At 41.9% G+C, this 27,663-nt stretch overlaps 3 protein-coding genes across 8 annotated transcripts in view; 2 read left to right on the forward strand and 1 right to left on the reverse strand.

Moving 5' to 3' along the window:
- Positions 1-7,654, forward strand: part of dnajb6a (DnaJ heat shock protein family (Hsp40) member B6a) — a 13,518-nt gene extending 5,864 nt beyond the window's left edge. Inside the window, exons 2-10 of one of the 3 annotated variants that reach the window (XM_035527931.2) lie at positions 2,147-2,247; positions 2,395-2,504; positions 3,400-3,459; positions 3,702-3,809; positions 4,002-4,151; positions 4,544-4,745; positions 4,869-4,939; positions 6,580-6,705; positions 6,936-7,654. In XM_035527931.2, the coding sequence (XP_035383824.1) occupies positions 2,183-2,247; positions 2,395-2,504; positions 3,400-3,459; positions 3,702-3,809; positions 4,002-4,151; positions 4,544-4,745; positions 4,869-4,939; positions 6,580-6,705; positions 6,936-7,003 (960 nt within the window). In that variant the 5' untranslated portion in view covers positions 2,147-2,182 and the 3' untranslated portion in view covers positions 7,004-7,654. Of the gene's footprint in view, positions 1-2,146; positions 2,248-2,394; positions 2,505-2,530; positions 3,043-3,399; positions 3,460-3,701; positions 3,810-4,001; positions 4,152-4,543; positions 4,746-4,868; positions 5,682-6,579; positions 6,706-6,935 lie in introns of those variants that run through there. The other 2 variants (XM_081722848.1, XM_035527932.2) reach the window with 2 other exon arrangements.
- A 383-nt stretch (positions 7,655-8,037) lies between these two features.
- trpa1a (transient receptor potential cation channel, subfamily A, member 1a) lies at positions 8,038-17,291 on the reverse strand. Its single transcript, XM_081723122.1, has 27 exons — positions 17,244-17,291; positions 16,863-17,013; positions 16,280-16,455; positions 16,063-16,170; positions 15,590-15,698; positions 15,358-15,503; positions 15,017-15,153; positions 14,877-14,925; positions 14,478-14,577; positions 14,252-14,352; positions 13,883-14,052; positions 13,313-13,477; positions 12,849-12,963; positions 12,474-12,640; positions 11,865-11,955; positions 11,712-11,775; positions 11,509-11,606; positions 11,366-11,436; positions 11,138-11,291; positions 10,360-10,449; positions 10,084-10,253; positions 9,779-9,908; positions 9,472-9,654; positions 9,300-9,368; positions 9,079-9,183; positions 8,728-8,834; positions 8,038-8,230 (listed from the first exon to the last, which is right to left on the reverse strand). The coding sequence occupies exons 1-27, from the start codon at positions 17,289-17,291 to the stop codon at positions 8,038-8,040; spliced, it is 3,267 nt and encodes a 1,088-aa protein (XP_081579248.1).
- On the forward strand, positions 10,103-27,299 carry LOC113578081 (uncharacterized). Of its 4 annotated transcripts, none has more exons than XM_081722849.1 (6): positions 10,103-10,241; positions 11,189-11,266; positions 19,457-19,510; positions 20,375-20,602; positions 20,948-21,673; positions 26,720-27,299. In XM_081722849.1, the coding sequence occupies exons 5-6, from the start codon at positions 21,120-21,122 to the stop codon at positions 26,796-26,798; spliced, it is 633 nt and encodes a 210-aa protein (XP_081578975.1). In that variant the 5' UTR covers positions 10,103-10,241; positions 11,189-11,266; positions 19,457-19,510; positions 20,375-20,602; positions 20,948-21,119; the 3' UTR covers positions 26,799-27,299. The 4 variants fall into 4 exon arrangements, with proteins under 4 accessions (XP_081578975.1, XP_081578978.1, XP_081578976.1 ...); XM_081722852.1 differs by having other exon boundaries at positions 21,347-21,673; XM_081722850.1 differs by having other exon boundaries at positions 21,347-27,299.
- The last annotated feature ends 364 nt before the right edge of the window (positions 27,300-27,663 follow it).

Consider the following 27,663-nt stretch of genomic DNA (forward strand, 5'->3'; position numbering starts at 1 on the left):
CAGAATCGCAAAGGAGGCTTTGTATTTCCTTAGTAAATAAAACATCTTTCTAATCTGCATAAGCAAGAGGATGAGGATTTTTTCAGTTTCTGTATCAGTGGGGCAAGACGAGAGGAGTATAGGTATAGTTTTTAAGAGAATACCTTTCTGGAATACCTTTGAGAACTGTGGTGTCACTATAAATGGTTATTAGTACAAGGGCTGTAGTTCTTAGGAAATACTTAATATAGTTGAGATTCCATTTGTGTTTGGTTTGTTTTAAAATAATTTAGGGTCATTGTAACAGAGGGGTACATTCATAAGTAAAATCACATCATGACTTTAAAAAACCCCAAAAAAAAACATTCATCATGAAAACAGTGCCTGTTTCATGCAGTCATAATGAGGTTTGTTCAGTATGGTAAGCACCGTAACTGGCCATGTTAAAGGTCTTAAAGGTGGTGATATTATGCATTGAGTGTGAAGTGGTTTTATTTATTTATTTTAGTACCAGGCAATTTTTCTGATCTGAGTAGAGACCTAAGTATATCTGGGTGCCTTGGGAATCTGGAGAATGTGTCTGTGTAACTACAGAAATGTAGGGAAACTTGTCAAGAATGAGTGAGTCTGAATACAATTTTTAGATTAACTTGGACCAATGTATAATTCACTTTATGTGTAGGGAAAACGCCTTGTAAGAATGATACAGTACACATTCTGGTGTAGGATTCTTGGTGCCAGAGTAAAGACATGCATGAGCTCATGTTTCATGGCACTTTAGAATAAAGTTAGCATACAGTTATGATCAGAGATGTTGTTGGTGATTACTGAACCACGACACAGCCCTTGAGCTGCTTGGCTAAGCAGAAAGCATACCATAAAGGCCTATGAAACAAGTAGGCTTTTTGGGAACAAGATTTTCAAGTACCCAAATTTAGCCACACAAAGAGAGGCAAAAATGGGTCTATTTTAAAATAAAGGACTGAGCTACTTTGCAGTTTCAGTCTCTGTCGCCAGGAGCGAGGTCTGTGGTTATGTGATTTCTTTCTACTGCATAATGTGGTCCTTAGGTAATGAGCATTACACACAAATCATAGTGAATTGCTAGATACACAGTCACATTGCCTCTGTGTGCTAACACTCCATGTTTATGCTTGTTATAGAGTTAAGATCTCTCAGTAATGGTAAATCTATGCTCATAAATGTTGTCTTACTAGTTTGTACTGTAATCAGTGGGAGAAACCTGTTACCTGTGCCTGAGAACATTAAGTTTACATTTACAATAGGTCTGCATGTTTGTGTGTCTCGCATGTTCAGTCAGGGAGTCAAGACACTGGAGGCACACAGACTGGGGATGGCCTTTGAGGGATTTTGTCTTACTTCCAGGGACTGTCATAAATGGTTTCAAAATGAAGTAAAAGTAGATTATAAGGCGTTTCCATGGAAGCAAGTGGCATACATTTGAGGATAAAATTATAGCCCATTGTACATATAATGCAAAAACAATTACAATGTGTGCCAAAAATCAAGAATAGGAGTGTGTTGGATTTTTCTTTAGTGTTCACTTCAACATTTGTATTTTTAACATTTTGTCAAATTCATTTATACTACTGACCGGATGCCTGTGTCCTGTGGTACAAGACTTAAAAATAAAAAAGGGGGAGGGGTGGCCTAATTCACTGTCAGGTGATGTTCACAGCCTGCAGTGTGAATAGTGCAGTCATTCTGTCTTGTTGGCACTTAGCCCATATCCGATCAGTATCACACAGTGACACCATACCAGAGGATTGCACTGTGTAAAATGCTATGTCTCATTAGAGAAAGTTTCCGATGCTGTGCTCACCCCTGTGCTGTTTCATATATTTAATAAGAACTTGTGCTGCCACCACTGTCTCTTACATTTTATGTGTCTAGAGTTTTATAGCACTGTTCTTTAAAAGGCTGCATGTAATAAAATGAATCATGTTGTGCTTTATTGGTAAATCAATACTGTCATTTGTACCTATGCCTTTTACTTAGCTTTTGAGCCATTCGGGCATTTTTGGTAGCCTATGTACTTAGCTTTTTAAGGTATCTAATTATGCCAATGTGTCACTTTGTTTCTTCTTTGAGCCAGGTTTGTTGGGATCTTCTATAGACTACAGGTTAACTGTTGTTAATGTTTTAGGTTTTTCTGACTTGAAGTGACAGATTGTGTGAAGCCATGGTTGAATATTACCAGATTTTAGGAGTTCAGAAGAGTGCATCTCCAGATGACATTAAGAAAGCGTAAGTGCCTGATCCAATATGAAATCTTTTTGATAATGTTTACAACTGCTGGACTGCATACTCAGTCTAAGACTTGCAGAACAGAGGCTGAGTCTGGGTAATTGTTGTCTTTTCCTTGTTCTACCTTTGTGTGTTTGTCTCCTGCAGGTACAGAAAACTAGCATTAAAGTGGCATCCAGATAAAAATCCAGACAATAAGGAAGAGGCTGAGAAGAAATTTAAAGAAATTTCAGAGGCTTATGAAGTACTCTCAGATGGTAGTCATCTTGAAGCATCTTCCCTAGTTCTGAAAGAATCATAACTAGACAAGTCTAATTTTGCAGAACCACCATGCACTGTACAGTGTTTTTCACATGTCAACAGTTGGCTATGATGTCTGAGCCACTTGAAAGTCCCTGAAGGAATATTGTGTATTACTGAGAGGAGAGAAAAAAATTTGTTCCTAGAGGCCTGCTATCTTGCACATTAATATGCTGAATGCAAAATATTATTCCCCTTTGTTCTGTGAAGCTATTTCAGCTATTAATGCACTGATGAATCAAAACTGAAGTTTTTTTTTTTTTTTTTTTTTTTTACATACACTCCAGGTTTATATAAGGCAATGTTTTTGTATGTCAGTAACTTTGAATAGCCTGACCTGTTTCTTTGTCTAATCCTGTCTATATGACAATGACTTTGTCACTGTAGACCAACTGATCCACCAGGCTTCAGTCCTTGCCTTTTAAATCAGTGCTTAGATGTAAAGGAATACATCACTCGCAAGTACTGATGTGGCTATCACTGAGTGAATGATCAGTAAGCAAAGCTGACTCTTAGCTTTCTTACATGATTGATAATTTTGTTACGGTATTTTTTTGCTAGTTAGACTTTGTATTTTTATCACTGTGGACAGTTGTATCTATTGCTATATTCTTAGATTTACATGTTCTTGCTACTTAACAAATGTGATGTTGCAAGAAATGGGCCTTCGGGACTAAGTAATTAATCACATAGTATGTTCTGAGTTCAGTACTACTGCTGAACTCTTACCTTTTGTGAAATGGAATAATATTGAGGTAGTAGAGAGTGATGTTTTAAGTATTATTGTTTGGTATTGAAACAGATTTAACTAAAGGGAAATTGTATTTTGAAGTAGTCTTTGCTTTTGTGCAGCCAACAAGCGGAGTGTTTATGATCGGTACGGTAAAGAAGGCTTATCAGGAAGTGGAGGAGGTAAATACCTTACACCAGAACAATGTTTTATGTTTGTGCAAATTTCAAATTCGGTGGTATTCCTGGCTTTTCTTTTTCTCGTGTACAGTACTGATTTGATGCAAGTCAATAATTGACACAACACTGCATTGATTCTGATTTGCTTTACGCTGCCCTTCACTGGGTATAACGGGCAATGTAGCAAAGTGCATCCCTGCCCCATGTGCACTGTGTTTCACTCTGTCACTCTCTGCATTTTGAAGGGGGACATTACCATAATGGCGACCCGTTTGCAGGATTTACATTCCGAAATCCAGAAGATGTCTTCAGGGAGTTCTTTGGTGGTCAAGATCCATTTGCAGATTTCTTTGGTTAGTCTTTTCATGTTTGACAGTTTTTTGTTTTTTTTCTTCACCCCCATGTAATTTTAAGCCATATGGTTCCTTTGCTTTAATTTTTGATAGCAGCCTTGTGTGCTATACATCTTTTTTATATACAAGGGCCATCAAAGCACATTTGGGAAATGTTGCAATCTGAGCTGTTGTTCTTTGCCCTGCCTGCAGGGGGAGATCTGTTTGGTGATGACTTTTTCTTTGGTGGTGCGCGGAGGCAGCAGCAGCGCGGCATGAGCAGGAGCAGGACAGGCGGCTCATTCTTTGGGGGGTTTGGGGGCTTCCCCTCTTTTGGAGCAGGATTCTCTAGTTTTGACACAGGTTAGCTGTCACTGAGATTTCTGGGTTACTCCTTTCTCATGTGTTTCAGTCCATTTCAGGGCTGAGGTAATTATGGCTTTTAATCATGGATGTTGTGGTACTTAAATGTGTGGTATTGTGGATATACGTAGACACGTGTTTATTTGATACTGTGCTTATTTTTGTTCTGTGATTTTCTCTTGAGACTTGCTTTTCATGAAGATTTAGCAAAGGACAAGGTCTATGAGACTTTGTCAGTGGCAGTTAAGCTAATTTAGTGCATCGACCAAATGCTAAAATGGCAATAACTTATCATCTGGGATCAAACCCATGACCTCTTGGTTCATAACAATGTTATCACACTGCTGGGCTCCCATACAGTCTTAAGCACTCTGTTTGTATGTGTCTTTCAGGTTTTGGATCTTTTGGGCAATTGGGTCAGATGGGACACATGGGGCACATGGGGCACATGGGTCACATGGGGCATTTGGGAGGGGGGGGTTTCACATCCTTCTCTTCCACCTCATTTGGCGGAGCAAGCAGTGGAATGGGAAACTTCCGCTCTGTGTCCACTTCCACCAAATATGTCAATGGCAGGAAAATCACTACAAAAAGGTATGATTGCCTGATAATGACCAAAATTTGCTAATTGCAGATGTACTGATATTTCAGGGTATTTGTGAGCGTATAAAAGTTAAGGTGTCTTTTCAATAACAAGTATTTTGTTTTTTGCTTCAGAATTGTAGAGAACGGGCAGGAACGGGTAGAGGTTGAGGAAGACGGACAATTAAAATCTCTAACCATAAATGGTAAGGAACAGCTCCTCCGACTGGAACACAAGTAAGATTTTGGAGCCTGCTGAGCTCAAATTTTGAGCTCAAAGCAAAGTTAGGACTGTTGCTTAGCTGTATGTACCTTTTTCCTTCTTAGCATTTTTAGATAAAAGTTAATGCTGTTTCTGATTTTTTTTTTTTTTTGGTTAATATATTTGAGCCAGACTGTCAGTATTTAGTGTAGGGTGCATATGTTTACCTTTGTTTGGGACCATGGTGTGTGTGTTTTGTTTTGCTTTTGTTTTTCTCCCCAAATGCACTTTGCTGTGTTGGAATTTCCTCAAGAATGCACATTTGCCTTTTGAATAGTGCTTTTGGGTTACATAAGAAAATGCTTCATGCATTTAACAAAAGCATGACCTTGCTTTGTCATCTGAATTTCAAGTGTTGAATTTGAATAAGTAACCCTTGCTTTCTGTTAACTTGTCAATAACATCTTCTGACCGTCTGACGTTATCTTGTAAATGCTAGTAAAATGATGGCTCAGTTGTTCTCATAAGAAGTTATCGTTTTCTTTTTTCTTTTTTTTCTTCCCTAGTGTTTTCATTGATACGTGTATGCCAGTCAGTTTTGTTAACAGTCTTAATGTTATCAGATAACTTAATGGTAAACGAGGCTGTTCATGTAAGTGATATATGAATATAAATGACTTTTGTGTACTTTGTAAGCAAATTACAAACCAATAAATGTAAGTTTCATCCTTTTTGAGGATGTGGCAGCTTTGGGGTGTGTGTAGTTTTGCCTTCTGGGAGTGATTTAGAATTGGTCTTAACCCAATCATCCCTGCATGCTTGCTTGCACCTAACGAGATACCTTCTAAAGGAGAAAACATTTGTGATTGAGATTGCATACTAAATGTTTTCCACATACAAAACTCATTTACAAATAGCATGTTTGCTATATGTGATTAGATAAAAATGACATGTTTTTGTTATTATTGTCTTGGCCTTTTTGAGAAATAACTTTATGCATTGAAATCTATTTTCTATTTCCATATGTGGTGAAATCTTAAATCTTAATCTTTAAATCTTAATATTAAATGTGACACCCAGTTGTTTGTTGTAGTCTTTAATACTTATGTTTATAATATTTTATAGTGTGTGTCACAACTAAAACAATAGATGGCCAATATTAAAGCTACTTAGAAAATTAAGGTAAATTAATTAATGTGCAAATTAGATAATTTACAATTATTCATTTTCATTGTACAGGACGGCCATTTAAAGGGGTTTTTAGGAATAACTGGATTGAAATTGCATCAGTTGCTGTCTGCTTTAATAGCTTGGTTTAAACCTGTAAAATGTTAGGTGTCTGTGGATTTAATTTGTGGCTATAGGTTGACTTTTAATGCATGTGTAGCTCAAAACTAACCAGCAACATTTTGCTAATGTATGGATCTTAAAGGTACCGCATGCAGTATTATTAATATTTCTTTGTTTAGTTATTTTGCATGGGTGTATCATCTGCCAGTAGGTTTTATTCCTGAAGTTTATTTAAAAAAACAAAAAACAAAAAAAAAAACCACAACTCTAGGGTTTTGTTTTTTTTTTTTGGTTTGTTTGTTTTCGTCCAAGCTTACCCCGCCCCCTCATGACATACCACGCCCCTCTCCCTAGGAAGGGCCCTTGACTTAGGTCTAGAGGAGGCACGAAAACTGGGCAAGGCACTCCCTGACCCCTCCTCCAACCCCTCTCATTCTCGCTCTGCCCAGAGGGAACAGGAAAGTCATACAACCGTTAAAGGTCAGATACTATTTATTATGTTTGTTTATTTGTTGTAATATGTGTGATTGAATTGATGCAGTGTTCACACAGAAAATGCTAATTGTTTCTACCACTGCTTCTACAGCTCGTCAGTTCCTTTTTAGCAGTGGTATTAGTTTAGGGTGATGTGTTACTGCAAGCCTTTGTCCCCCCCCCCCCCCCCCCAATTTGAGGCCTGTTGTAATACTGAAAGGTCCATTTTTCAACAGAGCAATATGGAGGCAAAAGGAAGAGACCCACTCTGAAAGGAGAGCCAAAAAAGCCTAAAGAATCATGATATGTTTCAGCAGTTTCACTAAATCTGCCACAGTCACAGGTGTGAATTAATCTGAATGGTGGCTAGGCAGATTTTATTTTATTTTTTGTTTAATGGCATCATTTGCATTGTAGCTAAAGGGTGGCCTTTTTTTTTTTTTTTTTTTTTTTTTTTTTTTTAAACCATAAGTGGTGAAATTTAGTGTAGAAATAATTTCTGTTTCACAAGCAATCACTAAAAAAAGTAAATGTTTCATCACTGAAAAAGGCTTTAGAACTTCAGGCGCATTAATTGTTTTGAGCATTTGTTATTTTAGTTGTAATCATTCAGAATGGATTTCATAACCAGTGAGCATTTGCTACTACTGTTTTTTATGAATGACATGGATTTTGGTTTGGATGCATGACATGATTGGGACCAATTCATGAATAAATTCATGAGTTGTGATCCTTTCAGTTGAACTGAAAAAATGTGAATTAGGAAACGGCTGCATTCTTGCATTGAAAAATGTTGACATCCTAGTACTGGAATTAAAATGAAATCATAGATAAAACTGATTTCCATGTAATACTAATTTTATGAGCTTTTTCCAGTTTACCTGTATTGTAAGTAAGAGTATGTAAAACTATCTAAACACTGCTCACAATTCATTAAAGATGAATTGAAATTGCAGCATTGGTCTGTGCAAATCGCTATTGGACAGAATTTGAAGCATTTTATGTCTTTTATATACTTTTTTTTCTGCTTTACACTGAAGCCTCTCGTGCAAAAGTTTGCTCTACTCCAATTTTGTTTAACATCTACAATGACTGATCCTGAACATTCCTAGACACTGAATATTCAGATGCAGGTATTAAAAAGACCAGGGGTTTCCTGATTTACTAATGATTTTACTAACTTATATAAATAAGTAAAGAAATACTAAAACGGCACAGCTTTGGGAAATTATGGATCCGTTGAATTACAACTGTATGTCAGTATGTAGAATTACCAATCAATGATGCTGTTGCTGCTTTGCTTATTAAAGAGGCAGCAGAACTTTGCGCTTCTGAGTTCTATTTCCTCCTAGCTGTAACTACATTGTTGAGTAGCGGTTGCCACTTGCTCCTGGCGAGGAGTTTCTGCTTGATCTCTCGGCAGACGGGCGGGCCATCGTGATCGTCAGCCTCTGAGCTGATCTCCATCTTCTGGACTATGAGTTTCAGCATGTTGTGCTGCTTTTCCATGGCCTCGCACATCACCTTCAGTCTGAAAACAGGGGATTCTTACAGACTCTAATATTGTACACGATCTGAAAAAATGAATGACCCTAATAGTAGCTACATACAATTATTTAAAATGGAATAATATTGTATTATTATTATTATTATTATTATTAATAGTACATATTTTTAACAATAATAGTAATTATAAATTGTGCATAAATAAATATTACATTTAAAAAATATATAGTAATACTACTGCTGTAACGCTGCCTTAAAATGCTTTCAACAGTACCTGCTCCCCCACCTTTGGAGAGCACACAAAGGCTTAATATTACCTTAAGATTTCAATTCGCCTCCACTCCTATATAAGTGCCAATATGATGATTGTGGGGTGGGGGGCAAAATTCATTTGAAATTCCTTTTGCTGTTGACTGAGTCTGTTGGTTGGCACACTGTAGAAAGATTAGGTGGTAGCTCTTTGTCATCACTGCTGCTGCAAAGATTAAACATTAGTGGGAGAGTGTTGGGCCTGGAATTGACCTGCATTTCTGTTTGGTTAGCTCACGCTCCATTGGTGTTAACTGGTGGGTCGTTTGACTCAGACGTGCTCTTGCTTTGCTTATTTCACCCCCACAGAAGAACCATCTCTGTTTTAAAACACACAGGAAGTACTTGTTCTTAATGCATTTGAAAGTCCCTTGTCCTTAACCAAATTCCATTTATTAAGGGACCACAAACTGTAATAGTAATAAATATGTAAATTGTCCTGGATAAGAGCATCCCAATGCTATAAATGTAATTTGTCATGATAAATTACAGGGCATATTTAAAGGGAAAGTGCATTTTTAAAATTCTAGTAGAAATGAGAATGCCTGTAATATTTTGGATTACCTTGCCCTTGAAACATTTATTAGGAAACTCTTTCACAGAGACCCTGTCCACTCTTTCCATAAACCAGTGCGGCAACCGCTCCTCCAGATTTGTATGAAGTTCAATCTGCATAATTAAAGTTTACTGCATATATCTTCTCCAAAACCCTGCAGATTGGTCACACCACATGTATGAAACACGTACACCTATTTAGTAAACCTAGGCACATTGCAATACTTAACCTGCATTCCAATTTGCTTTAAGCAGGCATTAGTCTGCACCTCTGCAATATCACCAACAGCCAAACCAATCTGCAATAAACCATAAAATGTTCCCAAATGGTCATTTCTTGGTTAATGAAAAGATGCTTTAAAACATTACAGACCAAGTACAGATCCATATTCTAAGGATTACCATCAGGTTCATGAGCAGAATTGGAACCAGCAGGACAAACCAAATGAAGACTCCATATGTCAACACAGGAAAAGGAAGGTGCTCATCCATGTAGGGTTTCAGGAAGTTGTCCTGGTAGTTGATCTCTCCCACCATCATAACAAAGGTTTGCATCAGGGAGATGAACACCCTACCAAAATGTCTCTGGAAACGAAAATTCTCTCAAACTATGCAATGCTAGTACATGATTCTGCATTTATTTCAGTTACAAAAGTTTCTCATTTTGTATTCAGTAGGCAACAGTTTGCTATGGCATGCACAAACAAACCTGTTCAATCAGCAAAGCATGGAAAGCCAAAGCAAACGCCAGGATCAGATAGACGAATATCACAATGATGCTGAGCAGTGTTCTGCAAATCTCACGAAACATGACCACGTATATTCCAAACCTTTGAAACCTGCACCAAAGAGGGAAACAATCTCTGTACACCAACAATCCACCCATTAACACAAATTGTAACTTAAAAAAAAAAGGTTTATTGACTAGTTTCTGTTTAAAATGGAACATTTAGTTTTGTATTTAAACAAAGTGTTAATATGCAGCGAGTGAATGAGGGTGGATTGAGTTTTCACCGTTGCAGGTAGAGGAGGAGGTTGATCCAGGTGCACAGGGCTGCCAAGGTTCCAGCCTGCCAGTGCCATGTGCTCTTTATGTCCAGTAAGAGAGGAATGACGAACAGCAGAGAAGCGACAGCAGCCGCCCAGTCCATCAGATTTGACACGTCCTGCAGGTACTTCAGACCCTGCCGTTGGGCAGAGCGTAGACGTCACAGCGTTGTTTGAACAGGACCTAATTTGTAAGGGATTTGATGCTTTTTGCTGAGGGGAGAACATTTGTCATACCCTTACCTGATGACACATTTGCACGATTTCTTTGCTAACTGCGTACGTGTTCATTGCGAGGACCAGAAACATACAGGTTGTGATGGAAAGATTTTGCTGTGAAAACACAAATAGCATGTGTCTGGAATTGGCATTAAGTTTTATTGAGATTATTGGTATTGGTCCCTCTTTCTCACACAGCCAGAAGTCACAGCAAGATGCAACCACAAGACGTGTCCTGGTTGCATATGTCTGGAACGTCTAGTGCTGATGCTGACATGAGTCAAACTTATTATAAACCTCTATGCTGAAGAGCTTGAAATTAGTTATATATCTTCATCAGACACTTTATTAGAGACCTGTTGAAGGTGTACATTTGCATCTACTGCTATTATCCCAGCCCAGGATCTTCCCAGTCCAGCAGACACTGACATGCAAATGCCACAGCAACAGTGCTGAGGCTATGAATTTCTACACAATACATTTTCATTCCACTACCATGTCCATGTTACTGCCTTGTTGGAAAGGGTCCAACACCCAAATAATAATAGTAATATCTTGTCAGCAGTGGTCCTGTGGTCAGAAACTGGGGTACGAATGGGTTAGTGGCTGGCAGACGAATTGTGCAGACCAACATATGGCCGGCTGTCTGTAATGTAACAGTATAAAATACACTTGCAGACAGTTGTACCTAATATGGAGTGTAGGTACTAGAAATGTGTCTAATAAATTGACTGCATAAAAAATACAATGTAGCATGTTAAATTAAATTGCTGTAATGGCACACCTTGACAATGTATGATACCTTGTTGAGCGATGTGGTAACCATGCTGACTGTCGTTGCATTTCTCTCCAGGCTCAGTTTTGGCCTTAAGTTCACGATCAAGTAAGTGAGGGGAAATACTCCCAGCGCATACACCATCATGTTGAGCAGGTGGGCTTTCACACCATATGCTTTCCTGCATGACATTGAGTGGTTATATTTTACATTTTATTTGAATTGGTGATAAATGTATAGTTTATAAACACTCACCATTTCATTTCCAAGTATTTTTTGCACACTGGATGGGTCAACAACTCAACACGATTAAACTCCACCATAGCCTATGAAAAGGAGATAAATCATTAAGCCATCTGAGGAACATACTGTAGTTAGAGAGATTATTAAATACTAACATTGAGTGTGGCCAGTGGCTTGTAGTTGTCATTTTTCTCAGAGTTCTCAGTCTTCTTAGCATATTGTTCTGGCTGTTGAAGCCACTGGAAATTATATTCTCTCTGTGAATTAAACCAAGGGCAATTTGAAACATAACTGAGATTATATGATTTGGCAAGAGTCGGGAAAATATGGCACATGAGCGTTTGTTGTGAAAAGAAACCCACATAGTAGTGGCAGGAGTTCACATCTTCCTCAGACTCCTTGATACAGGTATCTAGGAGATGCTATAAAGGGGAAATCATTCTTTATTTCTGACAGAACTTGGCAGGTTATAACTGGTTATTATGGCGAAAACACCAGACTCATCACTCACCCTGAAGCATTCAGGGAGGAATTCTATCATGTCCATGACAATGCAGCGTTTCGCTGAGTTCAATTTGAATGTAATGATGGCCTCCTTACACCTACAAAAATAAACATATATTTTTCTTTTTAAAGTTTCTTTCTGTTTTTAAGTTGTTATTTTTATTTATAAATGTTCTCTCTTTTCTTTAGTAGCTCTTTCTTGCATTTTTCTTTTAAAACTCTGTTGCCTCCCTCCCTTCTTTTCTTTTACATTAATGTGGTACTGTAATACTTCAGAAAACGTTTAGAACCCAATTGTGCATGAAGCTGAAAACTAAAGCTGTTTTAATGATTTAGCTCCAGATCTGGAGTCACCCCACAATGCACTGTTCAATGTTTAAAGCATATAATCACTAAAGTGATTTGCACCACAGTATAAGTGCCACAGCACATTATATTCATTGGAGGTTACCAGAGCAAATCACCATCTCTCGTTTCTTGAAGGATCCTAACACTACAATACTTTGGAGGAAATTACATCTCCATGGTGCTGTAACTCCTCCTTTGAAGGAAACTGACCATGCCCACACCACCAATTCTGCCCCACAATGCACCTTCGGCTCCTCTGAGTGCTGACCTGTCGCTGTCGATCACAGAGCTGGCGACTTCCTTCCTCCCATGGTGCACTGCCTCGTGCAGGAAGGAAGCGTCACCCTTGTTAAGCAGGATCTGGGCTCCTCTGTGAAGGAGCAGACGCACGGCTGCCACATGGCCTGCCCGTCCCGCCAGGTGCAGCGCCGTGTTCTTTCAGAAACAACAACCCGAAAAACACTGTCAGTCCCATCCACATGTAGGTGTGCAGATACTGAATACGTGTATGCGTGCTTTGTAGTCAACATACAAATATGTGAGGATTACCAACCATATTATCTTGACACCATGGGTCCATATGACATTTGCGCTAAATGTTTATGGTAAAATCACCGAAATCAGACCATCAAGTGAAACGTACTCCGTCTGCGTCGGTTTTGTCTAGGAGTTTGATGTTTCCCATGAGTAAGGTCTCCATGGTCTGTGTGTAGCCCTCAGCTGCAGCATGATGCAAACTTGTCCAGCCTTTATAATCACTAAACAAAAAAGCATGAAGGAGCTAACCCTCGCTGCATAATATGTTTTTAAAATAACTTTTTCTAGAGCTTACATGCATCCAGCTGATATCACAATTGCAAAAGCATATCCTGCATTAACAAATGACACACCGTGCAGCCATTTAGGAAATTAAAATGCTCATTCTACATGTATTAAATATGATGCATTAAACTAAACAAAGCAGGGCTTTTGATTTTTTTTATTTTTAGCAGGGCTAGCTGTATGGAAGTGTGTGTGTGTGTGTCTGTGTAGTGAAAGGGACACACACATAGATGGAAGTATATGTGTGTGTAGTAAAAGGGAGCGTGGCAGACACGTGGGCAGTACCTGTGGAACAGAGCCCCTTTCCTCAGGAGCAACTCGACCACCTTGACGTGGCCACCGCGAGAAGCCATGTGCAGTGGGGTCATACCCCTCTCATCCCCCTCATTCAGGAGCCTCGTGTCTGACATCGTCTCCAGCAGCCGCTGGCACGTGTTGATCCTCCCGTACCTGGAAACCCGACAGAGGGCCGTCAGTGGCCATCAATCTAGCACTAAGATCCTGCTCCTGCATTTCAGTTTCTGTAGAGAGTTAAAGCTGTAGAGAGTTAAAGGTTTACAGCTGTGCTCCTACTCTTTTAAAATACAAATTTGCCTAAGGGCTTGCTAAGATGGTAAAGCCCCGTAGAGCCCTGATACTCAATCTTATGTCTTGAATCCAGATTTGCTCCAGATTATGATGATTGCTGAACAGTTAGTTCAGCTGACTGGCCACTGTATCACATCTAATTCTCAGGTACAGGCAGGGAAGAAATTGCCCTTGAGGAACAAAGACTGCATAACAGGGCAGTATAAGTTTTCAAGGTGAACTGCTTATATATTGCTGATTCTGCCTTTGATTGGCTTATCCACTTACTCAGCTGCAAAGTGCAGGGCAGACTTCTTCTGCTTGGACTTCTGGGCCAGTGACACCTCAAGCCCGAGCATGTTCTTCACGGAGTCGGGTATTCCCAGTCTACAGGCGTAGTGAAGAGGAGTGCAGCCCTCTGAATCTTCATCATTTAACAGCTCTTTCACAATCGCATTCTGTGAGAAATCAGGCACCGCAGAACAATGACGTCTCTTTGTTGTGACATAGCTGAACACTAGGTGGCAGTAAAATGTTGAATAAAAAGTAAATTTATTGTTGGCCCGGGAGATTGGATTTTTAAAGCGCTCCTGACAATTTCTGAATACATTGAATCCAAGCAGTGAGTACAGGCAGAGAGCAGCAAGCAGGAATCACCTGCAGCACCTCTGCAGGCAGGTTCTTCAGTCCTCTGGGCTGCAAGATGACGAGATGCAAGAAGTTGCAGCCAGCTCGGTCTTTGAGTTTCAGGTTTGCGTCTGAAACCGAAACGCACACAAAACACACACTCGCAAATGAGCATGACCGCAACTCTCGGTTGGTTGCAACTCTCGATGGATTTTGAGTAGAAGCTCATATTTAAAAGGAGCTAATGGAGGATTACCATGCGACAGAAGCAGATTGACAGTCCGCCATGCGCCACAGCTGGTAGCCAGCAGCAGTGGCGAGTGACCTTTACAGTCGATAAAGTCGATATCGGCACCCTGAAACAACGATTGATATGCTATCGGGTGTGCCATGTAGCTCTGGGAAATGCCATCTCTGCATTCACTTTATGAGTACGTTCTTTTTTAGTCTAGCAAGCCGAAGCATGTTGGGTAGGCCTACTAGATGAGAAGTTTAGCCAAGGAAAAAAACCCCAAAAACAACTGAGTACAGACGAAATAGCTTGTATCTATTTCCATATTTACATCCTGACTTACGTGGGTGGGTTTAGGAACTTCCTATATTTAAAAAAGAACAGGTCTGTAAATAATAATGCCCATTAGTGTTAAGGTCATACCTGTGAAATTAGGTACTCAGCCAGTTCGTAGTGGTCAAAAATGGATGCCCTGAAAAATAGGTAAGGTCAAAAGGCTAATTGCTTAAATCCTTCATCTGACAGAAAAGAAGTACTTAAACAGTGTTAATGGTCCTGTATACTTATGAAGTGGTGTTTGGCAGGCTCCATCGGTGATGTTGATGATGTCACATATACTGTCGTAGGCCAGAAGCATGACCTTAACTGCCTCAATAGCACCTTGAGTGCAGGCCAAATGGAGGGCAGTGGACTTATCACACTGTGGAACAGAGAAAACAACATTCTGACATTCCCACACTATTAATTCAAATCCACCATTACTGATGTTCATGGATCACAACCTCAGTAAGCTGGTCGATTAAGCATGCTGTGTGCTATATACAGTTGTACCATATGCTCCATTGTGCAGTGGACTGTGGCTATTGATTAAACTGCTATTGTTTTTCAATCTCGACTTGAATACCTGCTGCAGGTCAATTTTGGCTCCATGAGCGATGCAAAGTCTGATGACCTCAAGGTTTCCTCCACGTACAGCCAGATGAAGAGGACTGCTGATTGTTTTGTCCACGTAGTTAATATGCTCTTCAATGGATAAACCCACCTCCTCTCCTGTGTGCAAAGTGAAGTAGACAGTGAGGAAGGTCTGGGATGATCTATGCTTCTCGAAATGACCTGAACGTAGTGTGGAGTCTGACCTTTTTGAAGAACCACTTCTATGGACTTCTTGGCTCCTGCAAAAGCTGCAGCGTGAACAGGGAAGTGGCCCAGCTTGTTTTGCCGGCACAGTTTTGCGCCGTTCCTGTGCTGGAGATCAGACAACACACTCAATACCCTGCTGATTAATCTGCACCTGAGCATACTTCACTCCCTATCTAGGAGAGCCAAAGCACTGCACCCTGATTTCAGCTCATTAGCTCATTGTGCAGCACATTATATTATGAATCGGGATGATGGAGAAGGAAAACTACAACTTTGCGGTGCTATGTAGCCTTCGTGCCAGGAGAGGAAGTGGAGAACATTGCTCTCAACCGCTACAGGCTAAGAAGGTCCTTGCAATCGCTTACCAAAAAAAAAAAAAAAGGCTCACTGAAGACCTCAGTGGAGTGTGTTCAGCAAACACGGCCATTTATTTATCCATGAAGACAGCTGAAGCCTGAGGCTTGTTTACCAGAATGCAGAGGGCCTCATGGTTGTCCACGGAGGCGGCCAGGATTAGAGGAGTGTTCCCCAGATCGCCCTCCAGGTTAACGTCAATCTGATCGTAGGATAGGAGATGCTGTGCAAAATAAAATTAAAGTTGAAACACCGAGGATGAATGTGGCAGTGGAATACAGTACAACACGCTTCGGATTCTATTTTTGTAGTTGTTAACTGAGAGGGGTCACCTTGACCAGGTCGTTGTGTCTCAGGCTGACGGCTAGGTGCAGTGGGGACAAGAGGGATTTGTTGAGAATGTTGGGGTCTGCGCCCAAGTCGAGCAGAGCCGCACAGCTTCCCCTCTGACCCTTCTGTACAGCCCAGTGGAGGGGTGTGTTCCCTTCCTCATCTGTGGCATTTAGTTCTGCACACACACACAGATGCACACCCATACGGAGGATGGATAGAAAAGGGGTTCTGCTTCTCAATTTTCTTAATGTTACTGGTAATGTTAATGTTTAAGATGAATAGGAAGCCTCTAGTTAGTGCAGCAGATGTGCTAATGATAGGATGCTGCTAAGATTCTTTTCTAGAGACTTCCAGGCACTTCTGCATATGGGGCCATTTAATTCAGACTTGCCTAAATACATCACATTCATTTGCATAATTTAGAGAATTGTGTGACAACATTGCACGACAGCCAATGCATGACAATATTCCGCAATGTATACTTCATAAATGCAGTCTAGTTATAGAGCAAATGCACTTTTCTCCTCTGACAATAGTTCAGGGCTAAACTGAAGGCTGATAGTAGATCTTGCCAACTTTCACCATGCAGCCCAACGACCTGCACAATGAGTTTAATAGCACAGGGGTGCCCCCTGGAGGCGGCGTAGTGCAGCGGGGTGGCGCCGCTCTCGTCCCGTGCTGCCAGCTGTTTGGGGTGGTTCTTCAGTGCCATGAAATTGCCCTCCAGAGCCCACTGCAACAAAGCGCAGTCATCAGTCAGGCTCTGGCAGAATGCCCCATACAGCTGGGTCTTCCAGCTCACTTACACAACGCACCAACTCCAACTTGACAAGAGCAACAAGACATGAGTCAAGGCAAGGAAACAACCGGTTGCAGAAGTCTGGTACAGTCTCAGTGCAAAGTGAACCAAACAAGTCATATGGAAAATGGACTGAAATATGAAAAGGAGAGGATGGCATGAACCTCGAACACACTCCTGGACATCTGGCCACCTTCGTCCATGCCTGCCATGCGCTGATATTCGCGGCAAGGTTTTGACCTGGAGAGAGACATTGAATCTCTTCTGCTTTGCCCACATTGCAAATACAAAAACGAGGCAAAAAATCCAAGTACACAAACAAGGAAAAAAAAGAACTATGAATAATTTCTTCAGGTGTTGATAGATAGATAGATAGATAGATAGATAGATACACACACATGCATATATATATATATATTATATATATATATATATATATATATATATATAAAGGAGCAGCTGTTTCCTTTTTTCTAATCATAATCATGGCTTTAGTAGCTTTGAATGCATAACTACAATTTTCAAGAACAAAAAAAAATTCAATATTTTTAATTTTTACTGCAATCTCCTGACAAACCATCATCATTCAGCAACAAAACTTTAAAAGTAGCATTGATGAGTGGAAGGTTGTTGCAGAAGCTTTGGAAAATTCTTTGTAAAATGTATCCATACTTACCTGGATGGATGCCCTGTTCTGTAGTGTTAGCTTGCGAGAGACTTAATACCAGTGAATAAGGGTTTATATAGTGTGAGGGGCATGCAGGATGAATATCAGATTACTATGGGTGTTGGCCAGAAGACTGTGTCGGTTGGCTCTCAGTGCACTGATACATCAACTAGTCTCCTCTTATGGTCTAATGGGACTTACAGTCAAGCCGAAACAAGCAATTGAAAGTCAAGAATCATCAAGTTACAGCATCTGACATTTTATGAGGGTTTATGCTGAATATAATATGATTGTAAAATCACATGATTTGGTTTAACTGTATTTTATTTGTTTTATCCAAATTTTTCTTTTAGCTAAGTTAATAAAGGAAGCATTACTTCTGGATTTCAGGAACGATATCCGTCAAGGGATTTCATTCTCATCTGAACTAAAGTTGATCAGTTCTGCAGTTCATTAGAGTGGTCCCATAGCTTCCTGTAGCAACTGAGAGGAAACAGTTTGCAGCATGTGGTTCTCTGTTGCTCTCGGTTACTGCGCCTTGCTTCTGGGTTGGTCCTGAGGTGGGTTTGCAGGTAGAATTCTTGATGCCCTGGTCTTTCCCAGGTCCACAATGCCTCATACTTATGAATGCTATTACTCAGTATTCCTAGCCTTCCTGTTCCTGACCACTATAATTTACATTCTCAGAGGACAGGACTTCCAGAAACCTCAGATACAAGAATCCACTCCACTCTGAAATGGTTTCATTAAAAGCCTCCTCTATGCACCACAAAAGTCATTTATTTGTTGAACCTTCTGGAAATATGATCCTTTAATAATCGAACCATATAATTATTACATCACTAAAAGCATTTATCTGTGCTACCATGAGCTTCCAGCAGACCACTGTCTGGTAAGATCAAAGTTGTTAGCAATTACAGCTATTACCATAAAAGTATCATTAACATTTATTACTATGGTATCTATAAATAAGATCTAAAAATTGCACATAATCTACAAGTAAATAAAATGTCTTGCAGAAACAAACAGCCTGAGTATTGGCAATTTATTTAAAAAAAAAGTACAAGAAATGCAATTTGTTGCTTATGGCACTCACATGATAACACTAATAAACAGTAACAACAACAACAACAACAACAACATAAACGCTGGGTTACATTAACAGTGGCTACACACTCATTGACACTATCATTCGACACCGACGCTAACTATGACCAACCATGAGGCCCACACTGACAGGGCTTTAAATAAACACACATACACTCAACGTTAACCCCGTGCAGTTGCGTACCATCATGGAGGGCGTGGCAACAAATGTAAAGTCCCCTGCACACGGCAGGCCATACCACGTGACTCGGGGGGAGCATTCTGTGACAATATTACTTCAGTTAATTGAGTTCCCTAGATAGACATGTCAATTATTTTCACTTCTTTCATTCATTTTTTTCATTATAAAATAACTTTTTAAGTGTTTGTTTTTAATATACTGATAAAAGATTAGGAGACATTTGACATTTTTGACTGTTGCCCCAGAGACATTGCTAACTGACATAAAAGGGGCTATTTAGTCCAAAATTTCATTCTGCCTGCATACAGATACAGATAATCATTAAGTGTTTCACATCAGTGCAGATGTTATCTGTTTGTCATCGTCCCAGTGCTGACTCACTATGCCTGAACACAGAGCAGTTCTTTCCCCTCTTACGACAGATGGTTGTTATGAGTTCTCCATAAAGGCCAAACGGATGTAAAGTCATTTAACAGGTTTGTGGGTTTGCTTTTTTTCACAGCCTAAAATAAAATTATTTGTGCAAAAATGGCCCTTAGCTGTGGTTTGATAACTCATGGTTTGATAAATCATGGAGCACAGGGTTTCAGTCTGCCAAGACCTTAGCAGTTTGATCAGTAGCTATGAGGAATGCACCTAATAGTACAGATGACTTGAGCACTATAACATTGTTGAGCCTGTTTGAGTTTTTATGATCTTATTGACACTGTGTTTATTATCATTCAAAAATAACATCCAGAGTATTAAAGTGGCATCGGTCAGCTACTTAGAGATCAGAACAACCAAGCCAAAAATGACTCTAGAATCCTTTATACCTACCCAAGAGCCTGAACTTATATCTCTGATCACTCAAAATCACTGCACACACACTTTCTTAAGAAAATCCTACCTGAAGTAATTGAACCCTGTTAAACATAAATAACTCCTCCGTGAACATTGGCTACATACCTAAATCACTCAAATTAGCAGTAATCTGACCACTTATCAAAACAAATCTAACCTCGGCCCATGTCAGCTTTCAAACTACAGGCCGATCTCCAACTTTCCATTTATTTCTAAGATCCTAGAAAAAGCTGTAGCTTAGCAGTTAAGATAATATCTGAATCAGAACCAGATACATGAAATCTTTCAGTCAGGGTTCAGGCCTCATCACAGTACAGAGACAGCACTGATTAAAGTAGTTAATGACCTGTTGTTGGCTTCTGACCAGGGTTATGTTTCTTTGTTTATATTGCCTGAACCGAGTGATTTGATACTATAGATCACAACATTTTACTAGATAGACTTGAAAATGTTTTGGGATTAAGGGAATTGCATTTCCTGGTTTAAATCATATCTAGCCAATCGCCACTACAGAATGAACAGGCCTACAAGGATGCAACGAGAGCGAGACTCTGGGAGGTGGTTTCGCTGGGATGAAACTCCGGGTGTTTCTACACAGTTCGAGTTCGTTACGTCTCAGCTTCACCAAGCCAGAGACAGCAAATCCCCTGGCGCTGTGGGAGCACGGGTATCTCGTCGTTCCAGAAAGAAGCAGGATCCTGGTTATTTTGATAACGATGTCCCAGGTAAGCGCCACGAATCTACCCGTCTTGACCAACGCTGCAGGGGGGAGTGGCCTGCAGCGTAGGACGTGAGTAGGCGGCGTGAATACCTAGTTAACCCGTTTTTAGGCACTCGGTTGGTGCTCAAACGCAAATGTGAGCTTCCCATAGCCTGTGTGCGCTCTGAGAACTGCTGAGGGGGTTCTGTATCTGTTTCTCCATGGTCACCCCACCAATGTCTGTGGCTATCTTGCAAGCCACCCAGCCTGAGCTTGTTCCCAGTGTGAGATGTCGCCTGTCCTGATCTGTTTCCTGTGTGAGATGCTACCTGTCCTGTCCCTGTGGCTAAGCCTCTGGTCCTATCTCCAGACCTCCTGGACCAGCTGTTCCCTCAGCACTCTGGGACTAGCTGTGGGCTCCTGTTGCTGCACTGCTGGAACCCCAGTTGGGCTCTTTTTCTGGTGTTGAAGATGCTGCCCAGCCTAACCTAGTCCCTGTCTCTGGCATGGAGGATGCAGCCTGATCAGTTGCTACCTCCAGCATGGTGGTTGCTACCTGGTCCCCCCCCTGCGTGAGGGATGCCACTACCTGGCTGGATCTGCCCCCCCCTTCCCCCTGTGCAAGAGATGCCACACATCCAGACCAAGTCCCGGTTCCTGCTGCAAGTGATGCCACTTGTCCTGAACCTGTTTTTGGCCTAGTGGTGGCCTCCTGGCCTATCCTTACCACCCAGGAGGCCTCTCAATCTGTTCTTGTTCCCTGTGTCAGGTTTGTGCCTCTAGGTGCCCTTCTGGATCTCCCTGCAGCGCCACTGACCACTGTAGCCATGCCTCCAGATCCTGCAGCACCGCTGAGCAGTGCAACCCCGTCTGTGAACCTGTTGTTGACAGTGCAGCCACACCTCTGGACCTGCTGCTGCCGACCACCTTGGCTGCGCCTCCCTGCAATGCTGCTGACAGCCGCTGCCGGACCTTCCGCACTCACTGCAGCCATGCTTTTATGCATGCCGCCGCTGAATGTCGCATCACTGGACCTGGCTGTTCCTAGAGTGGAGGAGGCCATGTGCCAGGCCTGTGCCCCCTGTAGCTGCTACAGGTGAGCCTCTGATCATATTTGGGACTCCCTCAGTCACACCACGTGGCAAGTCAATGACCCTTGAGACCCCTCCGTCAACCTCCCAGACCCATATCAACTCCAAGTTCAAGAGGTTTTATTGTCATTACAGCTACACAACAAAAACATGACAATGTTCCTCCAGGACCATGGTGCAACATAAAAACAGATGTACTGCACAAGTGCAAACAGTCCAATATAGTGTGAAATGTCATTAAGTAAACAATAAATGCAGGACAGGACAAATACAAAATACACAATGAGTAGACAGTGCAATTTAGTACAGTACACAGTACTGGGCATATGTAAAGCGAGTTGTGCATAGCAATCAGTGACATGCTACCCTGAACATAGCAGCTAGAACAGTTCAGAGTACAGTGCTGGTTTAGTACAGTACTCTAGCAGCAAGTCGGATAACGTGCAAGACTGCAACAGGAGTGCATAGTTTGAGGTTTGACCAGCACTAGTCCAATGCAAAACAGTGAGTGTCTATAAGCATGTATAAAAGTGCCCATTTTGGAATCTGAATTGGAGTTAGCCAGAGTTCAGGAGTTTAATGGCTTCTGGGAAGAGGCTGTTGCACAGTCTGGAGGTACAGGACTGGATGCTGCGGTACCTTCTTCCAGATGGCAAAAGGGTGAACAGTTTGTGGGGTCTTTCACAATGTTGGTGGCTTTCCGGATGCAACGTGTTATGTAGATGTTTGTGATGGAGGGAAGAGACCCCAATGATCATCTCAGCTGTTCTCACTATTCTTTGGAGGGTCTTGTGGTCAAAAGCGGTGCAGTTCCCAAACCAGGTAATAATGCAGCTGCTCAAGATGCTCTCTACACTACCTCTGTAGAAGGTAGTGAGGATGGGAGATGGGCTTCCCTCAGCTTTAGAAGGAAGTAAAGACGTTGCTGGGCTCTCTTGGGGATGGAACTGGTGTTCAGGGTCCAGGTGCTATGTGAACACCAAGGAACTTGATGTTCTTGACGATCTCCACTGAGGTGCCGTTGATGGCAAGCAGGGAGTGATCTCGGCTTGCTTTCCTGAAGTCAACAACCATTTCTTTTGTCTTGTCTACATTCAGATACAGGTTGTTGACCTTGCACCAGCTCACCAGTTCTTGCACCTCCTCTGTATGCTGACTCATTGTCTTTGTTGGAGACCCACCACAGTCGTGTCATCAGCAAACTTGGTGACTCAAACTGTGCATTGCTGCAGTCATGAGTCAGCAGTGTGAACAGCAGAGGGCTGAGTATGCTTCCCTGGGGAGCACCAGTACTCAGTGTAGTGGTGTTGGAAGTGCTGCTCCCAATCCGGACAAACTGAGGTCTACCAGTCAAGAAATCCAGGATCCAGTTGCAGAGGGAGGTTTTCAAGCCCAGTAAGCTCAACTTTCCAATCAGATGCTGAGGAGCAATGGTGTTGAATGCTGAACTGAAGTCTATGAACAGCATTCTTGCGTAGGTGCCCTTTTTATCCAGATGTGAGTGCCAGATGAAGTGTGGTAAAGATGGCATTATCTGTAGAGCGGTTGGGGCGGTACATGAACTGCAGGGGGTCCAGAGAAGGGGCAAGCTGGGCCTTGATGTGTCATGATGAGACTCTCGAAGCACTTCATGATGGATGTGAGTGTGATGGGACGGTAGTTGTTGAGAAACGACACCGTGGGCTTCTTGGGCTTGGGGATGGTGGTGGTCTTGAAGCATGTTGGGACCACAGTGCAGCTCAGATATTGAAGATGTCTGTCAGGACATCTGCAAGCTGGTCAGCACATTCTGAGCACATGACCTGGGATGTCTGGTCCAGCAGCTTTCTGTGGGTTAAGTCCACGCAGAGTATGCCTCATCAGCCAGCGTCAGGCACAGCACCTGGTCATTTTGCGGAGGGATGGACTTTTCTGCTGCAATGTTGTTGTGCTTCAAACTGTGCATAGTCATTCAGTTCATCTGGGAGGATGGCATCACTGTCACAGGAAGGTGTTTTCCTGTAGTTAGTAATGGAGGGCATTCAGGCCCACATGTGCCGTGTGTCACCAGTGTCTTTGAAGTGTCCATGGATCCTCTGTGCGTGTGCATGCTTTGCTTCCCTGATCGCACATGAGTTTGGCTCTTGTTTTCCTGAGAGCCTGTCACCTGTTCTGAGTCACAGGTCTTCAGTAGCATGCGCACCTCAGCAGTCATCCATTGCTTCTGGTTTGGGCGTGTGGTGATGGTCTTGGAGACAGTAACATCAATGCACTTGCTGATGTAGCCAGTCACTGATGCTGTATACTCTTCCAGATTAACAGTGCCACCGTCGGTAGCAGCCTCCTTGAACATGATCCAAGTTGTCTGCTCAAAACAGTCCTGAAGAGCAGAGATGGCTCCTGCTGGCCAGGTTCTCACCTGCTTCAGAAGCAGTTTCGAGCGTCTGACGACCGGTCTATGCAGGACTCAACATTAGACATGTGATCAGAGTATCTGAGGTGGGGCGGGGCTCCACCTAGTACGCACCGGAAATGTTTGTGTAAACGAGAGCCAGCGCGTTCGTTCCTCTCATTGCAAAGTTCACATGTTGATGGAATTTAGGCAGTGCTGACTTGAGATTTGTGTGGTTGAAGTCTCCGGTGACAGTCCTTCTGGATGAATGTTCTGCAGTTCACTAATCGCTCCATACAGTTCCTGGAGAGCCTTGTGTGCGTGCACTGGGTGGAATGTACAGTGTGATTATAAACAGAGGTGAATTCCTGTGGTAAATAAAAAGGTCTGCATCTGATGATGGCAAACTCCACCAGCAGTGAGCCAAACTTAACAAGCACAAAGTTTTTACACCAGGACTCAGATATAAATGCATACTCCTCTACCACGTGTTTTGCCGGAGAGTGTGTTCTCTATCGGCACAGATTGAGACTAATCTATCCAGATGAATGGCGGTGTCTGGAATACTGTCGCTGAGCCACGTTTCAGTAAAGACTAAAACACAATAGTCTCTGAACTCTTGCTTTGTAGTCTGCTGGAGTTTGATGCAGTCCAGTTTATCCAAGGAGCAGACATTTGAAAGGAATACAGATGGTAGAGCTGGCCTGCTAGGATTAGCTTTTAGCCTAGCACAGACCCCAGCTTGCTTCCCCTGCTTCTGTTTCCTTGCACACCACTTGCAGTGTCTCCCAGGAGTCACTTTTGAAACTCCTCAGCTCCCTGAGGCTGCTGCACCAGCCCCCAATACTGATCCCTTGTCTGCCTCTGCCTTTGTTGCCTGCTCTTGTTCCTGGTTTCATCTGTTCCTGTCTGTACATCCATGCCTGTTTGTTTCTACCTGGTTAAACCTGTTACCCTCCCATGTGGCATTGGTGTTTCCTTGCCCATGCCTGTATCTGTGCCAATAGTGTACTTTCTTCCTGTGTCGGTCATCCTAGATATTCCCCTGTCTTTTGCTTCTGTCCTGGTTTCCTCATCTGTGCCCACTGCCAGCATCTCTCCTCTCCTGACTCCACCCACTTACCATTCCAGCCGCATTACTGCTTTCCTTTTTCTACTTCTGCCCCTAGTTCTTTCTTGACTCCTGTGCTGGCCCAGGGTTTAGCATGGAATCCTGTTTGTGCCCCAGGCCATGCCACTAAGCCTGGCTATAGTCCTGTCCCTTCCTTGGTTGCTCCTTGTTTCCCCACCTGCTTCCAGTCCTGTCTGTCGTCTGTCATTTGTTTAACCTGAACTCATGCTACCGTTCCTACACCTCTTTGGTTCTGGTCCTTTTCCCCTGTCTGCTCCTGTAGGGCCTCTGTTCAAGTGCCTGCTCCTCATGTCCTGTGTCTTTATCTCTGATTCTGGCCTGTCAGTTCCTGTCCAGCTCCTTGTCTTGTCCATCCTGTTTCTTTCAGTCTTGTTCTAGTCATGTTTTTCGTGTTGCACACATTGCTAGGGGTTCTGTCAGGAATGGCCACCCTCCTGGCATTTTCCTGCACTTCCTCGTTCTGCTCCTTAGTTTCATTTTCTCTGCCCCTCATTTGAATTTCTCCCTGCCCCATGTCCCTCATTAAATGTCTTGTTCCTGGTCTTTGAATTGTGTATGTGTTTAGCTCATTTGAATGTTTGCATGTTTTTCTATGTTTGTACTGTTTCCTAGCCTTAGTTAGCCTGCTTTCTTGTTTGCCTTCGTGTGGTTTGTTTACTCATGTATCCCCATGCTCTTTGACTCTGGATTGCTTTAACTACTGATTCTGGCTTTGCCCCAGTTGAATCTCACTCCTCTCCACATGTCTCTCCTTGCCATTCAATGTTACACTCCCACTTGCATCTTTAACAGTTTAAAGTGATTATGGATCCCAGCCTCTTGATTGAGGCTCATGTAAAATATTTCTAGGACTGCCTTTCTCCACCTCAAATGTGTCAAAAGCTTATGAACATGCTCCTCTCATGAGGCAGAAAAACTAGTCCATGCATTTCACTTCAAGATTGGACTTCTGTAAGGCGTTACTAACTACCTGTACCACTAAGTGCATAAACAAGCTCCAGCTTGTTCTAAATGCAGCAGACAGAGTTCTTTCTGGAGCTATAAAATTTGATCACTCCTCTCTTGGCTACATTACATTGTCTTCCAGTAAAATTCTGTATTAACATGCTTCTAATGACCTACAAAGCACTAAGGTACTGTGGGGCAAGACTATTCAGAGTTCCTAGTACATTATGATGTAGGTGCAGGCTCTTTACTAGTACCAAGAATAAGAATCTACATCAGGGGGCAGAGCCTTTTCCTATAAAGCTCAGTCTCAATATTTAATGCTAGGCTCTGAACCTATCTGCAGTCAGGCATTTTATTAACCATTTCCCATCTTGGGGTCCATGGGCATTGAGGGATATGGTAAACTGGGATATTGTCACTCAAGATTGTTGACTGAGTGGCAGTGCTGATGTTCCAGGGTGCCTTCATGCCTGTTTCCTTTTGGCTCTATCCTTTTAGCTGTGCTTCCATAGATGGATCTGCCAGTCTCTTTGCACATTAGTTTCCTAGTTTAGACACCCTCGTACCTGGAAATGCCTAATCTATTCTCTTTCTGTTGAGGTACACCTACCCTGGATGTCATGCTGTTACTGAGCCTCAACCTGTCTCAGCTGCCATAGCACCTCTCACCACCCCCTGATGTCCCCAGCTGTAGCCCACCGCATGTCCACCCCAGCCAACTACTTTTCTGTTGCCTTTGATGGACATTCCCATGGGTTTTGGACATGTACACCATTGAGACCAGACTAGGACTTCTACAATACTGTTCTAGACATCATTTCTTTATTTTTCTCACTCCTTATTGTTTGCTTATATTGGTGTCCGTTGTGGGCCGGAAGATGCCCCCGCCCTTGATTCCTCCTCCAAAATAACTTATTGGTTAATCCCACTGCTAAATCAACAAGAGCTACTTGTGCTTTTTATTTTACTGAAAGGCAAAATATAAATAACTTACAAATTTGCCTTGCTTTCATATGAGCATTTGTATGCAGATGTAATTGTTCACATGCTCAAAGCTGTTTTTCAAGCATGTATCTGAGAAGTAATTTTTACATCATGGCACAAAGAAAGGAAATAAGAAATCTTTTAGAATACAGATACAACTACCATGTGGTACAAATAAATGTCAGAGTCTACTTTTGATATTACTAATGTCACATGTTCACAGGAGATGTAAAAATGTTAATGGTCACAATTGTGACCAGTGGGATAATTTAGTGCCTCATTGCTAATATGTAATTTGCATGGATTACATTGTGTTTATGCATTCAAATTTGACAGTCATGACGAATGCCAATGTTTAGCTACTCAGAGGCTATTACATAATACAAACATGTTTGATATATTGGCATGATTCACACTTGTAATTGAGTCTAATTGGTAAAGTGATGTAACTTTGATACTGTAATTTCCCACCAATCACTATTGTGACCAAGAATAAAACTTCATCTCTTCCAAATCATTTTAAAGCCACTGAGTCTTCTAGCTTTTCATGAATCATAATT

The sequence above is a fragment of the Electrophorus electricus genome, chromosome 11 (genome assembly GCF_041902795.1).
Source record: "Electrophorus electricus isolate QZ-2024a chromosome 11, ASM4190279v1, whole genome shotgun sequence".
NCBI lineage: Eukaryota > Metazoa > Chordata > Actinopteri > Gymnotiformes > Gymnotidae > Electrophorus > Electrophorus electricus.